This window comes from Lissotriton helveticus, chromosome 11 (assembly GCF_964261635.1).
Source record: "Lissotriton helveticus chromosome 11, aLisHel1.1, whole genome shotgun sequence".
Taxonomy (NCBI): Eukaryota; Metazoa; Chordata; class Amphibia; order Caudata; family Salamandridae; genus Lissotriton; species Lissotriton helveticus.
The window spans coordinates 853,162,481-853,179,876 of record NC_136072.1 but is presented as its reverse complement, the minus strand read 5'-3'; the positions used below and the strand labels follow the sequence as shown (position 1 = coordinate 853,179,876).

The following is a 17,396-nucleotide window of genomic DNA, read 5'->3' as shown; positions in this document are numbered from 1 at the left end:
TGTGTATTTAGCTTATTGAGCACCAGAAATGTATCTCACTTCATCTTCTTTAATGCGGGAGAGGGGGGGGGGCTGGAAGGGGAGCAGAGATAAAGGGAATAGCTTTGGGAGACCAAATAAAATCTGTGGTAGCCTAAAGAAAAAAACAGTCAGTGATTCAGGGAGTGTGTGAGTCCATGAGTGAGGGAGGCCGAGGTGAATGACTAATACAGAGGTCTTCAAACTTTTTGATGCCGAGACCCCCTTGTAAAACCTTTTTAGGCGTAAGGACCCCCCTTCCAACAAACGTTTCTAGAAACTGGTACTCCTCATCATCAACAACTATCGACAACCATAAATGTGCCTGTTAGACCTCATCACATCCATCCATCCATCATTCATCCATCCACACTTTCACACATCTATCCATCCATCCATCCTTCATCCATCCACCCTTTTATCCTTCCATCCATACATCCATCCTTTATCCATCCACCCTTTCATCCTTCCATCCATACATCCATCCTTTACCCATCCACCCTTCCATCTATCCATCCACCTTTTCACACATCCATCCATCATTCATCCATGCAACCTTTTATCCATCCATACTTCATCCATCCAACCTTTCATCCTTCCACCCATACATCCATCCTTCATCCATACACCCTTTCATCCATACATCCGTCCTTCATCCACCCACCCTTTCATCCATCCATTCACCCATCATTCATCCACCCTTTCATCCATCCATCCATCCACTCATCCTTCATCCATCCACCCTTTCATCCTTCCATCCATACATCCATTCTTCATCCGTCCACCCTTTCATCCTTCCATCCATACATCCAACCACCCTTTCATCCTTCCATCCATACATCCATCCTTCATCCATCCACCCTTTCATCCATACATCCATCCTTCATCCACCCACCCTTTCATCCATACATCCATCCACGCATCATTCACCCCCCACCTTTTCACACATCCATGCATCATTCATCCATGCAACCTTTTATCCATCCATACGCCCATCCTTCATCCATCCACCCTTTATCCTTCCATCCATCCACCCTTTATCCTTCCATCCATCCATCCTTCATTCGTCCATCCATTTCCAACTGGGCATTTTCATTCTGTCCTTCCTCAGAGCTCCCCCTTACCTTCAATGTGAGGATGTTAAGAAAAAGCCCCAAAAAAGCTTTAAACCTCCAGCTTGTGAAGAGATTGTGATATGTTTCACTTTCCCTGAGTACAAACTAGTGTAAAGAAGGAATTATCGTGGACAGAAGGAATTATCCGCGAATTGCAACAGGCAAAAGGAAACATTGGTGCATTTAAATGTACGATGCACGTTAAAATTACAACTATTATTGTTCAAGTAGCTCCAAGTCTAAGATGAGATGTCTGAGCCCACCCTTGCTGCCCTCCGGGTGTCAGATCCATGGCATCAGAGGGTCCTTCTTCCTGTTCTTAAAAGCAGCGCCCCTCCCCCAGTCTGGAAAGTAGAGCGACTTCCCTGGCTTTCAGCACTCGGGCCTCCTGACGTGCTCATAGCCCTCTCGTTATGCATAGGTGTGTCTGCGTGAATGTGGCTGGCATCTTGTGTGGGTTGCCTTCTCGAGTTTCCTCTCAAGCCAGAAGAATTTAACATCCCTGCTGCTGAACTGAGGGTGAGCCTTCATTTACAGGATGGGGGAAATAGATGTAGCTTAAATTAATCCTTAAACGAAATGTGGGGGGAAAAATGATGAGGAGAGGAGAAGGCAGCATGGGGAGGGGGGAGAGAGGAGGGGGCCTGAGCCTGTTTCCCTTGTGGGAAAAACTAAGCCTCAGTAACCAGTTTACAAAAGGAATGTAAACATGCAAATGTGCTTTAACGACCTGTGAAAAACTCAGGGGTGCCGGGCTGTGCTGGAGATAAGACTGCAGACACAGCCCAGCGGAGCCCACAGCAGCTCCAGTTGAGACACACTACGGGGGAGGAGGGGGGCTGAATCCCTTGACCTGGGCAGAAGTGTGACCAGGATTGCGCGACCCCCTTTCCATCACTCCACGGCCCCCCTGGGGGTCGCGCCCCACACTTTGAAGACCCCTGGACTAATATATCTTATTTAGAGAACAATGTGACCCCCCCCCATGCAGTGGTCATTATTCCTGAAATAAGCATGAGACGAGGCCTTCTTTGCATAAGAACGGTGTTTAGATGTATTGTAAAAGTATGCACTTTGAGGGGGTACAGGTTGTGTAGTAATGGCATAGAAGTGGATTCCTACTGCTTCACAAATAGTCCTCCATCCACTGATATTAACGCTCCAACAAGGGGGACGGGTGGATCTTGGTGAACTTGTAGAATATTGACCAGCTGAATATCCCAGAATCTGAAAAAAAGAAGGAAGTGTGAAGTGGGCCAATGGAAGACGAGAATCGAGGCTACAAAGCACTGCTCTGTTGTCACACACATAGTGATGCAGATCAGCTGCCAGAAATAGCTTCACCCCCATCCATCTAGAGGTAGAGCGAGCCTGGGCTAAGGGGCCATTAGAAATATGTGGACCAACAACGGTGAGCACCACTGATCAGGCCCAACTCTTCAGCAACGGCTGGCAGGCTACGGGAGACTCTATGTGGCACTGAGGCACACCAGACCAAGCAGTAATGGCCAAATGAGAGAGGCCCGGCCTAACTAGTGGCAAAGTCGCAAACCCTGACATAGGACTAATTGGTTTGGGGGCTGAGCCGAGTTGTTAGCTCATGCATGAATTCCCAAATCGGAGTGACTACAGGTGAGGTGACGGATGTACTGCCCTGGTCAGGAGGTGAAGGAAGCCTGGACTAGATGCCTACCAACTTCACACAAATCGACAGAGGCAGGCAGGACAGGTTGAACTTGGCCCAGATGTTTGTGGCCACAGAAATTGAGACCTGGAAGATGCTGTGTGGTCCTGGAGTCTAACGGAATGTTAAGACAGATCAACACTGATGCCCTGTTTCTAGGCACTGGACTGGCTGGTGTGAGGGCTGAGGTGTGCAGATGACACTGATCTTAGCCCCCATGAATTGTGGTAATCAGAAGCAAAAATAGACACTTCCTGTGGTCCCCATGATTGGCAGGAGCATGGTTAAGGGACTAGTAGGGGCTTCCTTACTGCCGAAGGTCAGTCAAAAACCCTATAGCTCTTAATGCAGAGACCAAAGCTGCTGAGGCTCTGGGTAAGTAGTGCCAGGTCTCTGCATCTGCCATGTGAACTCAAGCAGCAACCCAGAATTACCCAAGGCCAGACTCATTGGCACAGAGGTGTGTGGGGGAAGCATTGCACTCTACGCTACACATGCGCCACACTCTACCAAACAGGGGCCCCTGCACTTGATCCTCAGACCGAGATCATTCATTGTTCCATCCCTCAAGGAACCAGGCTAACCAGGCTAGATGTGCTCCATCTGTGAAGAACCTGCTCCTACTTAAACAGCCCAAGAGAGACAAACAAGACAATCATCCCCGCTTACAGAGTGCCTCACCAGACAAGCCTCCCACCCAGCAAGAGAAAAGAAAGATGGAAGTCACCAAGGTGTACATGCATCAATTCTTGACAGATATAAAAAATGACATTGGGTCTATCCAGGAGAACTTCAAAGTCTGCTTCACCAAGCTAAAGCGTGACCTCACTTGGGGGCCGATTATGATCACGGACCCCTGAGGAGGAGGGAACATCCGCAAGGGCTGCGGCGTTCCCTCTGAGCATATTAGGATGTGACCGCCAGGGTGGCGGTCACATCCTCTATCTTTAACATTGCAGCGGGAGCAGCCTCAAGCTGCATCCGCCGCAAGGTTAAAAATGCATGCATCGCATTTGCATGCACAAAGCGGCAGGCACTGCGCAGTGCCTGCTGCTTTGAGCACGCAAATGCAGGGGGGTACTATAGGTACCCCCCATGTGCACCCCCCACCCTCCCTTCACCCAGGGGGCCCGCAACGGGCCCCCAAAGTGAAAGTCCGTATGCTTTTCCACGGCAGAAAAGCCGCCGCGGAAAAGCATGACTGTCACACCATCCTAATATGGCTGGCGGTGTCTGATAGACACCGCCAGCCATGTTAGAGCTTTTCCGCCGCGGTCGGAAGGCGACCGCGGCAGAAAGGCTGCGGACGGAATTCCAGACCTACCAGCCATCCTAATATGGCGGTGGGTCTTTGGAGGCTCTGCAGCGGTTTTTCCGCATCCTCCGGGCCGGCGGTGGCTTCCGCCGGCCCGGAGGATGCGGAAAAACCGCAATCATAATCGGCCCCTTGGTTTGGTGCAAAAGCAGACAATCTAGAGAGGATAACAGGCAACAGCTCTGAACAGCATTGTGGACCAGTCAAGATCTCTAGGAACAAAACATCAAACTACTACTCGAACTGGAAGGCATAGAGAATGAGGTCTGGAGAAACGATATCTGAGTTAGGGCTGCCAAATTTTGAAAGGGAGTGACATCAATTGCTTTGTGAAAGAACTGCTCTGAGTAGAAGAGGGATCGAAGCACACTGCCTCACATTTCAGTAGACTTCACCCCTTTGCAGTGGTGTAACAATAGCCCCCGTAACCCCCAAAGTGCGGGGGCCCGAGCTCCTGTGGGCCCCCTCCGGCACTGTGCACAGGTGGACCCGAGCGCTCCTGACTAGGTACGGATCTTAGGGGGGCCCTATCCAAGTACTTTACAGGGTGCCACTTCAAGTTTCGTTACGCTACTGCCCCTTTGCATTATGATGAATGCAGTTGACAAACAGTGCTTACTTGAGTAGTAGTAGTATTTCTCTAAAGTTGGTGCAGGTAGTGCTGTTCATCTCTAGACACATGTGTTTCTAGATTATATCCATCATGTGCAGAGAGCAAAAACTAACTTGATCAGGAGTTGCTGAGAATGCTGCCACAGTCCTCTCTGGTCTCAGTACCTCTCATAGGCGCATCTCCAGAAACTTGTCAGCTCACTGGCTCAAGGGAGCCCTTCTAAATAGAAGGGGAATGGGAGCACACTGCCTCACATCCCAGCAGAGTTTGCCCCTTTGCATTATGGTGAATGACGTTCACAAATAGTGCTTACTTGAATAGTAGTATTTGACCAACGTTGGTTCAAGTAGGGCTTTTCATCTCTAGGCAAGATTCTGGATTTTATCCTTCATCAGTAGAGATCAAAAACACATTTTATCAGAGGTTGCTAAGAATGCTGCCACAGTCCTCTCAGGTTTCAGTACCTCTCACAGGTGCACAGATGAATCTCCATACTAATCAGTGGATAGCATGAAGATCTGATTAGACTGCGAGCACTGGGCCAAGCAGATTCTTTGAGACTGAGTGTGTGTGTGCCCCTTTGGAGGGATCCTCTGAGCCTCATGCCTGAAAGGTGGATGGATGTCTTGGATTCTGACTATACATGGGATTTGTTGGGGATGTTTCCAATGTAGTGCTCTTCATCACACACGACTAACACTTTTTGTGTACACAGTTATATGAATTAATAGTTAACTAGTTTATATATGGGCTTACACTCTTTTCCCAAATTGGCTGGAGAAATCATGTTCTCCATGTATTGAATACTTCTACAGGCATATTTTGACTCTGTTAATGAGTTATTTGAAGTTCGCCATTCGGAATGTGTTTAGATGAAAAATAAAATGATCCTTTAACCCACACCTCCTTGCACTGTTTCACTAAACCTAAACCTCAACTTCCCTGCTCTTATCTAGTTCTACACTACTTTCTTTGATAATCACATAACATGATTTGCACTACTTGCATTCGTTCTTGTGATTGCTGTAAATAAAAGAGTGATTTATAGTCCTAAACATGTATGTGTACAAAAGTTTTCAGTCTTTTGTAGGGTGAAGAGGCCAACTATCCACAACAGTTGTGTTCTACTATTATGCCCAAGATGCAGTTTAGTGCTAGAAGTCACAATTTTTTCTCCCACCACTTTTCTATAGTCAAATTCATTTTTACTCCATTTCTTTGTTTTCAACAATCAATCAATCAACATTTATAGAATGCAACACTGTCATTCATGGGGGTATCTGGGTGCTGAGTTGCAAGGTCTCTGTCGTATCAGCTCCCCCTGCAACAGGTCTTGAGGATCTGGCGGGAGGAGGGAAGAAACAAGCCGAAAAAAGGTAAAACAGAGGGCAGAAAAATGAGCGAGCAGAAAAGGCAACACCCAAGTGAGAAAAACTAGCAGAAAAGGGACAACAGAGGGCAGAAAAACGAGTACAAAAGGCAAAACAGAGCAGAAGAAACAAGACTGAGGACAGAAAAAGACGCGGAAAAGGCAAAATGGAGCACAGAAAAACAGGCAGGAAAGGTAAAACAGAGGGCAGAAAAACAAGCAGAAAAAGCCAAAACAGGGCAAGAAACGAGCAGAGGAGGCACAAACAGAGGGCAGCAGTTAGACAGGAAGCAGAGGGTAGCAGACTGCAGGCAAGCAGGACAGGAGAACTGTTGGAAGGGGAGCTGGCACGGGGACTCAACACAAGCATGATCATTTCTAGCTTGATAATTTCTGACAATAAATGTGTTTGCTGTTCCACAATTGTTCAGAGAAGATTTTTTAAGAAAGTGTGCATTGTCCATTGTCAAATTGAGCCACTGATACTGCTTCTTATTTCAAACACATCTCAGATAGCTCGCTGACATGTCCAGTGCCAGCCACCCTCTAGAGAAGCAAAAAAGAATTCAGTCTTGGCACACGTTTCAAAGAAATTGTTGCTGACAAGCTGGCCCCCCCTGTCTGTATCACCAAGATGTGGTCCAGATGAAAATCCCAGCCTTATTATGCAAATATTGTTTTACCTTCATAGAAATATATTTTTCATTATTACAGTCCCCATCCTGCTTCAGAGAATTTATCTTATGATTCCTCCAGAAGCTACCTAGTAATATCCTTCAGGAGTCCATCCCAACAACACCACAGACGGCACTGATCTAACAGACCTAGGTGTAAACATGATGTCAAGTTGGTAGAGTCTCAATGGTTTATGTCAAAAAGTTTTGTATGTTCAGAATATTCTTTACAAATCTTTGCCATAAGGTAACTATTCAAATTTCTCCTTCCAAAGGCTTGCAGCCAAGTCTCAGAAGAGAAGTCACAAATCGAAGCGGCGGCGCCCCCGCCACAGCTTAAAGGCGACTGAAGAGCAATGCAACGTGGTAAAAGATCAGTTAGTCTGCTCACCCATGCAGACACCCGAAATCTGCAGTCCCTCTGTTAAGGACATAGTAAGTACTGAGTGATGGTTCAACTTGTGTTAGCAAATATGTTTCAAACACTTTTAGACAGATGACAAAATGGCACCATGGGGATGACTATCTTAGCCTGTCTTGGTATTTGGAAAATTCCAGCCAATTTTTCACCAGATATTGTGGTCAAATTGAGGGGCTCCCACAGGGTATTTTACCAAAGAGGGAACAAACTTGTTAATGAAGGCGATTCACTGTACAAGTATTAGTTAGTGTACTGCCATGCCCTAAGGCTTCTCTACATTCTGCCCTCCTAAAAATAAACAAGTTAGCTAGCTCAACTTCTCAGGCCTATGGTAAATGCTAGAAGCTGATTGACAAACATATAAGTTCTCAGCAAGAGCAGAAGGTGTGCACAAGCAACCCTCCTTAATTTCCTTATCTATACACGTCACGCACACTCGGCTTCAGTTCTGATTATATGGCCTCCCATTGATAATGACGTAAGAATACATTGCTAACCTAGGAGTAGTGACTGGCTTTTGATCATGTCAAAGATGCTTTCATACGATTTCAGGGCTCCATAGATTCCAATGTTATCACTTATAACCCAGTGATAGATAAAAAGAAAGCAAAAATATTGGGTCTGGTCAGATGCACAGATAATTCAACATGACAACATCTTGGGTAAAGATTCCAACCTTGCTGCAAGTCGGACCTGGTCATCAATCGGCATAAATATTTTTGTGAGAATGTTGAAAGAAGATGGGTAGGATAAAGTGGGTGGAGTGTTGGATGCCAGGAATAACTGCACTGGACTTCTAGTGTGGTTGAAATATTGACATAATTTTATGTGCACGTCTGTATGAGAATAATGAGCCTTTACATTGATCAGTGTCCCATTAAAGCTCAGAGGGTCAGACTTTGGAGGGACAGAACAAACAGGCGCCGCACACTTGGATACGTTGCAATTTAAGATCTTCGCAGAGACACTTCTGGTGACCTACAGCAGAGGAATTCTGGGTACAAGTGCCGTTTCGCTGTAGTGAACATGTGGTGGTTTGTGAGTGGCCTGTCAGATAGCATAAAGGTGATGGACTGCAGAATCCCCAAGACAAGGTCATTCCAGGAGCAAAACAAGAGTCCCTATTGCAGCTGGTGAAATTGACAAGATTATGACCTCTGACCAAGATTCAGACAATAGACACATGAGACATGATCTCACGTGCCTGTTGTTACGTTTGAGGTCAATGTACATGTTCTACATTTGTGGTGTGTTTGTACATAAGAAACAGGCAGTTCCATAGTAAACCCTCTTTGATTATTCTTTATGCTGTACATTTATTGCTCTTATACATTTTACATTTGCAATGATACCTTCAATTACACTGTTCTTTGTACATTTGTACGTTTTAATTTTATTTTTATTCTCTTGAATGCAAATACTTAATCTAGTTTAGCTTTCAGTTACACTATGCAACTTCTCAGGTTCACAGCTTGCTGGAAAAAGGTTACACAACTTAATTTTAACGGGAAGCAGGCGAAACACATCTCAAGAAAGGCATCAGACATATGTGTTGAAGAGTGTTACCAACAAGACGATAATAGCTTTTGCTATAGGGATTGTAATACGTCCACCTATTAGTTTGGCAGAATATTATGACGAGCATATTGACAACTATCTTCCCAAGGAAATATTTTCCCACAAAAACCCCTTAAAGATTTATAAAAATTCTGAAATTGTTTGGGTGACTGGTCAATATATCCTCCAGGACTGACAAATGCGAGAACGTTTATTAGAAAGCTTGGGTAAGTCTTCAGCATTGCCTTACCTATGTGGACACCTGTAAGAAGAATTAGAAAACAGTAACCGAAAGTGTGTATCTTACCAAAGTAGTGCCCCCTATAAACACTGCAATAAAAGTGATGAATGTGGGGGTGCAAGTTCTGATATGGTCACATGCAGACCTGTTTAATCGGACCAGAGACTCGGATTCCATCGAAGGATTGAGTATTTTACTTGAAAGCCATACTAAAGCATTAGTCCCTAAAACTGTAGCAGAGCTGACTGCGAAAATCAATATATATTTTGTTTTTATTAATATCTATTAAAGATATTACAGATAGGTAATCCGGTACAAATTCAGCTTCATAGCCACTCGTAACCTGAACATCTCTCAGTTGTGAAAACAAGGTTTGCTTTACAAATGTGCACGTGTAACAGTGTTACATTTTTAGTATCTAGTTTTAAAATCATTTCCTATGAGCGCAGCACAGAGTAATTATAACCAAGTAGATACATACTTAGGGGCCGATTAGGATTGCGGTGAATCCGCATCCTCCGGGCCGGCAGAAGCCACCGCTGGCCTGGAGGATGCGGATTCACTGCCGTGGTGAGGGAAAACACCAACCGCCACATTACGATGGCGATGGGATCAGCGGCGGCCGCCGCTGATCCGTGGTGGGTGTACGCAAATATGGTGGTGGTGTCTGCAAGACACCGCCAGCCATATTACTATCCAGGCGGAAACATGCTTTTCCACGGCTGCTTTCCACCGTGGAAAAGCATGTGGTCTTTTGTTTTGGGGGGCCAGTTGCAAGCCCCCAGGGTGTTGGTGGGTGGGGGGTGCACATGGGGGATACCTATGGTACCCCCCTGCATTTGCATGCACAATGCGGCAGGCACCGCGCGGTGCCTGCCGCTTTGTGCATGCAAATGCACAGCATGCATATTTGACTTTGCGGCGGGTGCTGCTTACAGCAGCACCCGCCACAATGTCAAATATACGGGATGTGACCGCCAGGGTGGCGGTCACATCCTAATTCAAACGGAGAGACCGCCGCTGCCCCTGCGGACGGTCCCTCCACCTCGGGGGTGGCGGACGGACGCCATCCTAATAGGCCTCTTTGAGAGAAAACCTTCGTCTTTCACCTTTGGCTGAGTGGGTGAATTTATATTGAGAGGAAAGCCTTAGGGCCAAGATAATCAGTGGTGCCATCACGAGTAAATTGTCATTACTCTGACATCTGTCCTTTTATCACTGTCATCTTGCACTGGCCAGTTGCGCATAAGTGGTGCTAGGAGGGTACTGAGACTGCAGTACTGAAATACCTTAGAAGTGAATCAGCTGTGAAAGACAACATGGTTAAGTTCGGCTTCACATCTGGAAATTGTAACCACGAATGTAATGCTTACAGCAGGCAGCGTTACTAATATCTTTGATCATTTTGTGTTTCTAGCAAGTGAAAGATGTTTCACAAAGTCTAATCAGGATTTTAGCTCACCCCCTCTCCCAGGCCCTTTAACTCCAGAAAAGGTGCTGACGGTAACGCTTTCTCTCTAAAAGCCACAGCTGTTTGGTAGAGTGTGCCTTGCTAATTCTGGGCAATATATATCACAGGTAGAATGTGCTGCCCATGGTCTGCACCTTTAAATGGGCATGCAGGGCATTAAAAGCCCTATTACAGATAATGGGCTGCCCCCTTCAAACTTGTGCCAAGTGTGGGTGTAGGGCATTAATGAAAGGCAAACCGACTGTTTGGAGCCGCAGGTGCAAATTTCAATGTGCAGTTAACTGCCCTGCATTTGAACAAGGGGATGTTTGGGGTCATGGGACTCCCTGAGTGCCACCTCCTTGTGACATCGAGTTAGTATGCCCCCTGACAGCACCTTTTCCTCTGCATCCATGTCTATAATATTTCACAGGTGAAGCGGCAAAGTGTTTCCTCATTTGCATGGGCCACGCCCCCATGAAACTTAGTGAACGCCAGGCTAAGATCGCACAAGCAATACAAGTGTTCCAGCACAATCTGTGCTACAGAAGAGATTGTACAAGGGACTGCTGCCCCCTTTGTAATAGAGTACCACTAAGTGGTATATGCCCATAGCATCGCCAGATAATGTACTTTTGATAATACAAATTTGGAGTTCATGAAGCCAAATTTGTACCATACACTGCCAGAAGACCAAGAATATCTCATCTTAACATCACACTATCCTTCCAGCTTTCCCTTCTCTGTGTGACATGAATACTAGCATCAATAATCTAATTCAGAGGCAGAAGAGTGCTTTAGAAGAATTATTTGCTGTAACTTAATTACATTTTTGGGGGCAGAACATGGATGTCCTTTAAAAAAGATCCATGCCCAAGTAGTAGAATATATTATACATTGATATCAGTTAGGAGTTGAGGGTGGTCACAGCCGCTACCCCTGGCTTGACCACTTGCGACCTCTAATGCTGCTTTTGTGACCTTGGACCTGTGTTGTGTTCTTTTTTCAGTTTAAGAAAAGATTTTATTAAGAGTATAAAGGTGTCATTTTACAATACAGATGACATGTCATGAAATCAATACATCACATGTTTACTCCAGCAATAATACATAAAAAAGATTGATAAGAAGAAAAAATAGCAGTGAAATGATACTAAATAATATAATATATGTTTAAATTTAGAATTAGAGTAGAATTACAATCAATCAATCAACAAGATTTGTAAAGCGCGCTACTCAACCGACAGGGTCTCAAGGTGCTGAGAGGGGGATGGGGGGGCGGGGTCGCTACTGCTCGAACAGCCAGGTCTTGAGTTGTTTCCTGAAGGAGAGATTGTCCAGGGTCAGCCGTAGGTGAGTGGGGAGGGAGTTCCATGTCTTGGCCGCCAGGTAGGAGAAGGATCTTCCTCCGACGGTGGATTTGCGAATACGTGGGATGGAGGCGAGGGCGAGGCTGGCGGATCGGAGCTGGCGGGTGGGTGTGTAGAATGTGAGGCGGCTGTTGAGGTACTTCGGGCCCGTGTCGTGGAGAGCCTTGTGTGCGTGGGTGAGGTGTCTGGACGTGATCCTCTTGCTGACGGGTGCAGGTCTTTCAGGTGGGCAGAGATGTGGCTGTGGCGGGGGATGTCCAGGATGCGTCGTGCTGAGGCGTTCTGTATGCGCTGGAGTCTTTTCTGGATTTTGGCAGTGGTGCCAGCGTAGAGGGTGTTCCCGTAGTCCAGACGGCTGGTGACGAGGGCATGCATAGGGTGTTGAAGCAGGAGGACGAGACAGCGTTGACAATAAGGATGCTCGGGAAATTCATGGGGTTTGAGTACTCCTTGTTGAGAAGGAAGTAACGTGGGATTCAGCTTAGCACATTTATCGAAAAACTTTGTAATTGGTGACCATAATTGAATACGCTTTGTAGCCATGTGTATAGGATAAGTAAGGAAAGTATCTAATCTATGATTATGGCATACATCATACCTCCAGGATTTATAAGAGATTTTTGTGAACTCTTTCCAATTCCGTGTTATTTGCTAAAAAAAAGAAGCTGCTATTAGAAAATGAACAATTTTGACATTAAAAGTATGAGTGCTCCATATTGGTGAAAGACTACCTAAAAAGATATCTGTAACTGAGAAGAGGAGGGTGGTATCAAAAATGGAATTAATTTGCGTCCAAACACGATTCAAAAAATTATGTATGAGGGAACATAAAAATAGCATATGGAATAAATCAGCATTTGGAGATGTGCAGCTCCAGCAAGTATCTGGGAAAACTTTTATGTAAAGTACTTGGGGATAATAAAAGTCTATTTTATATGTAGAACAACGTTTGGGTCAGACTAGCAGCTCTTGAAGACTTACATATCTTGAGCCAAATATTGTTCCACATGGACGAGGACCAGGATTCTTTTAAATCATTCTCCCAAGCAGTCTCTGTATTAGATTTTTGCCTAATCTTATCAGTGGATTGTAAAAAGTTATATATGTTAGACGCCTTGGGTAAAGTATGCAGTAAAGTGGATAAATCCTTAGAAACATTGCAAGTGGAGCCAGTAACAGACGAACTGGCTAATCAAGTACATGTGTCTAATTCAGCTTTCCTGAGAATGTGATATTTGGTCAAAAAAGAAGTAGGAAGGTCATATAGTTGCTTGAGTGAGGAAAAGGAGATGAATTCTGAGTGTAAAAAGAATTGGTTAACCTATATCAAGCCTTTTTGCCTCCACGTTTTCCAATGAAAAGGTTTATCGCATATTAACAAAATTTTGTTATGCCATATAGTTGAGCTAAGGAAGGAATCCAGTGTCTCATGAGTTGTGATATAAATAGGATTGAGAAGTTTAGCAGTAAGCTTAAATATGGGAGTAGAAAAGACACATGAGATAAAAATGACTTTTCAACTAATGTCCATAAAGGACATTCTGCTGTGGATTCAAGTAACCAATATGATGCTTGGTGCAGTAGAAATGCTTTTTGATAAGCGGGAAAATTAGGAAAATTAACTCCCCCTTCACTTTTAGGACAAATTAGTCTGGAGATTAAGCATGGGCGGATTTTGCGAATTGGCAATCCGCGAAATTGCGTATTTACGGATTCGCAATCCGCAAAATCCGCGAACTCTCGCGAATTTGCGGATTTTTAATTTTTTTTGTGTTCGCAAGGATTTCTGCCAGTTCGCGAGGATTTTGTACCAGTTCGCAAACGCGAACTTACTTTTCGGGTAGCAACGGTCGCGAACATGTTGTTTCTACATCTGGTTCATCACAGCACCCTCTGTTTCACCACTGCCACCCTCTGTTTCACCACTGCCACCCTCTGGCTCACCCATGCCACCCTCTGGCTCACCCATGCCACCCTCTAGTTCATCACTGTAGATTATGGGTGGAAAAGCACACCTGCCCTGCCTCAACTGACATAAATGAATTAGGGGCTGATTAATGTGTTTCTGAATTTGAACTTCCTGGCTGGAACCTGCTTCCTTATCTGTAATTGCTTTTTCTGACCCTGCTGTGAGGGTCAGAGCAGGGTCATAGAATAGTTGCAAGTAGGCAACTGAACTCTGAAGGGGCCCCTCAGGAAGCACTACAGGGAATGGTTACTAATGATAAGATTGAACTTTTGCACCTGCTGAGTGCTTTCAGTTTTGCAAAAATCCAAATATCCAGCAGCATCCACAAAAAGTAATCCTTCCAGGCACTACAGGGAATGGTTACTAATGATAAGATTGAACTTTTGCACCTGCTGAGTGCTTCCAGGTCAAGATCCAAATCAAAGTGACCAGCACATGAAGAAAGCACTGAGAGGAGCCTGCTGGACAGGAACAGGAAGTTGGAGACTGTGGGGCACTTCCTTCCTCCCACCCCCCCCAAAATGGACTCCTTGCAAAAAGTGCAGACAAATGTCAACCTGAGGAGTTATTCTGATAAAAATCATAATTTTCAAGGTTTATGCTGCCTGCTGGTGGATTTCTTGTGCGAAATTGCAAATTTTGCAATCTCGCAATTGCGAGATTGTCGCTGCCCGCCGCATCTACGTTTTCACAAGTGTTTACTCCCGCGAAATTGTATAGTATTCTAGTTGGCAAGTGCGACCAAGCAAAAAAATCCGCTTCGCACGGATTTACGAATTTTCGGTAAGTTCGCGAGAGTTCGCGGATTGCGAATTTACCGAAAATCCGCAAAATCCGCGAGCGGAACGGATTTCACGCCCATGCTTACTGGAGATAGACATACGTTTTTTTTTATTACTCCATAAAAAGGAAGAAAGTATGGAATTAATGGATTTAAATAATTTGGGTGAAATGGGGACTGGAATATTGGAAATTGTATATAATACAATAGGAGAGAGCATCTTCTTTATAGTGTCCAGGCGACCCCACCAGGATAAGAAGAGGGGCTGCCATTTGGCTGTAAGTTCTGAGATTTTTGAACGCATTTCTTCATACACATAGCCACTGTGCCTTGAAATGTGGGTGTGAAATGTAATCCTAAATATTTAATATGATTAGATTTCCATGCAAAATTTGTGGGAGAGAAATCAGGTTTAAAAGTATATTTAGTCAAGGGTAAAATGTCGCCTTTATCATTGTTCAGTTTGTATCCAGAAATTGAGGAAAAGGACTAAACCTCTGCTAAGAAGGCGGGGATCGAAACACTAGGGTTTGAAATAAAAAGCAAAATGTCATCAGCATATACCGCAATTTTAACTTGAGACGTGGGAGTTGCAAAACCATCTATGTGTGTATTTTGGTGAATTTTTTAAATGAACGGTTCAAGAGCTATTTTGAAAAAAAAGGGTGATAGAGGGCATCCCTGATGCACTCCTCTACCGAGATCAGAAAAGGATGATACTAGACAATTGGCGCATACAGCAGCACGTGGCTTAGAGTATAACAGGGAGATTAGGGATATAACTCTAGGGGCAAAACCAAACCAATTAAGGGTATAAAATAGGTAACGCCATTCAACTCTATCAAAAGCTTTTTCCGCGTTTAGTCCTATTGCAGCCAGAGGATGTTTTAAATTGGAAGCTTTAGATAAGATGTTAAAGAAAAGTCACGTATTGTCTGTGATTACTCGCCCTTTAACAAAGCCGGATTGCTCCTTACCTAATATGGTTGGTAAATGGGAGTCCAACTGAAGTACTAATGCTTTGGAGAAGATTTTGTAGTCTATGTTAACCATGGATATGGGTCTGTAGTTTTTACAGTAATTTGGATCTTTGCCTTCTTTAGGTATGAGGCAAATGTGTGCCTCTGAGAAAAATCCAGCAGAGTTCCCTAGGGAACAAAAGGAATGGATTAAAAAGTGTAATTTGGGTAATAATAATTTGGAAAAGTGAATGAAGAATTCGACAGTGAATCCATCTGGACCGGGTGCCTTGTCTTTTTTAAGATGTTGGAGAGCATCTAAAAGTTCCTGCTGTGTTATGTCAGAATCTAAAGTAGACAAATCAGGAGGAGTTTGATGAGGTTTGTGTATAGCTGAAAAGAAATGCACCCGCATGGAATCTGTGGGACTTGTTTCTGAGGAGTACAATGATTTATAAAACAAAGAAAATTAATTCAAAACTTCTGCATCCTTAAATTTTAAGACAGAATGTTCATCAAAAATAGATTACCTTTTTAACTTGTTATTCTGGTTTTTAAGTAATTATCCAAATTTTTCCCCACTTTATTTTTACCACCGTAAAACTTCGCACTAGATTTTAATAAGTATAATGGGGCGTTATCTGTTGAATCCTTGTTGAACTGTAATTTTGTTTTTATAAGAGTATCTAGTACATCTTTTGAGTTAGATGTGTAAAAAGAATTTTCCAGTCTCTTTATAGCCTGAAAAAGAGATAGATTGTGTTTGCGTGCGATATTGCGTCTTCTAGCAACATAGTTTATAATGAAGTCTCTCGCTGAGGCCTTAAAGACATCCCAGACTGTTGAAAAGGGTAGAGAGTTGGTTTGGTTTATTGAGAAATAGTCATTAAAAAAGGTGGTGAAGGCAGAGGAGAATTCTGGGTCCAAAAGAAGAGTGTTATTAAAATGCCATCTTCTAGGAGTTTTGGGTTTAGGCAGGATATCCCGGCAGACAGAAACAGGTGCATGGTCCGATAACAATATATAGGTCCTATTTCTGCACTCAGAAGTGCTTGCAATATGTTATGGGTTACAACAAAGTAATCAATTTGTGACTGAGAGTGGCGGGTCGGAGAATAAAAGGTACATTCTCTTATGGTTGGATTACATTATCTGCAAGCATCTAGGAGTTTATGGTGGGTAATAGCATGAACAAAAGATGTATGCGGCTTATTAGGAATTAATGAGACTTTAGAGTTCCGATCAATAAATGGATCAAAAATCTGATTACAGGCACCTGCTAGTATGAAGTTATCGTCCATACAAAGAGTAATCTGTTTGGTTAATGAATGCCAAAAAGAGGGATCACCACCAGTAGGAGCGTAGACATTAAAAAGAGAGGCTGGAACATCCTTCAACAACAATTTAACATTAAGCCAACAAACTTCCGTATCAGAGTCTTGTGAAATTAATTTAACCTGAAGCGTCTTGCGACATAAAATTATTACTCCATTGCGTTTGCCATCACCCTTTGAAAAAAAGACTTCTCCCACCCAACTTTTTTTCATTTTAGTAATTCAATTTCTATAAGGTGAGTCTCTTGGAGAAATATTACATCGGCATCTAATTTAGCCAGATGGGTTAAGACTCTTAGTCTTTTAATAGGAGAATTTAATCCCCTAATATTCCAGGATACTAAATTTAACGGCATGACAGATTAGACAAAAACAATAAATGAGGAGATTGAATTATAATAGGCCATTTCAGTAAAACACTAGTAAAAGACATGAGAGAAGGAAAGCCTCAAGTGTAGAGTCATAATGATAAGCGTAAGGAGAAATAAATAAATGGAAACTGATGAAAACAAACAATATAAGTGAAA

General features: G+C 43.8%; 1 protein-coding gene across 1 annotated transcript in view; it reads left to right on the top strand.

The window, feature by feature from the left end:
* SRRM4 (serine/arginine repetitive matrix 4) overlaps positions 1-17,396 on the top strand; it is a 251,361-nt gene that overhangs the window by 190,841 nt on the left and 43,124 nt on the right. The window contains exon 8 of the mRNA XM_078667089.1: positions 7,064-7,223. Coding sequence (XP_078523215.1) covers positions 7,064-7,223 — 160 coding nt within the window. The remainder of the gene's footprint in view (positions 1-7,063; positions 7,224-17,396) is intronic.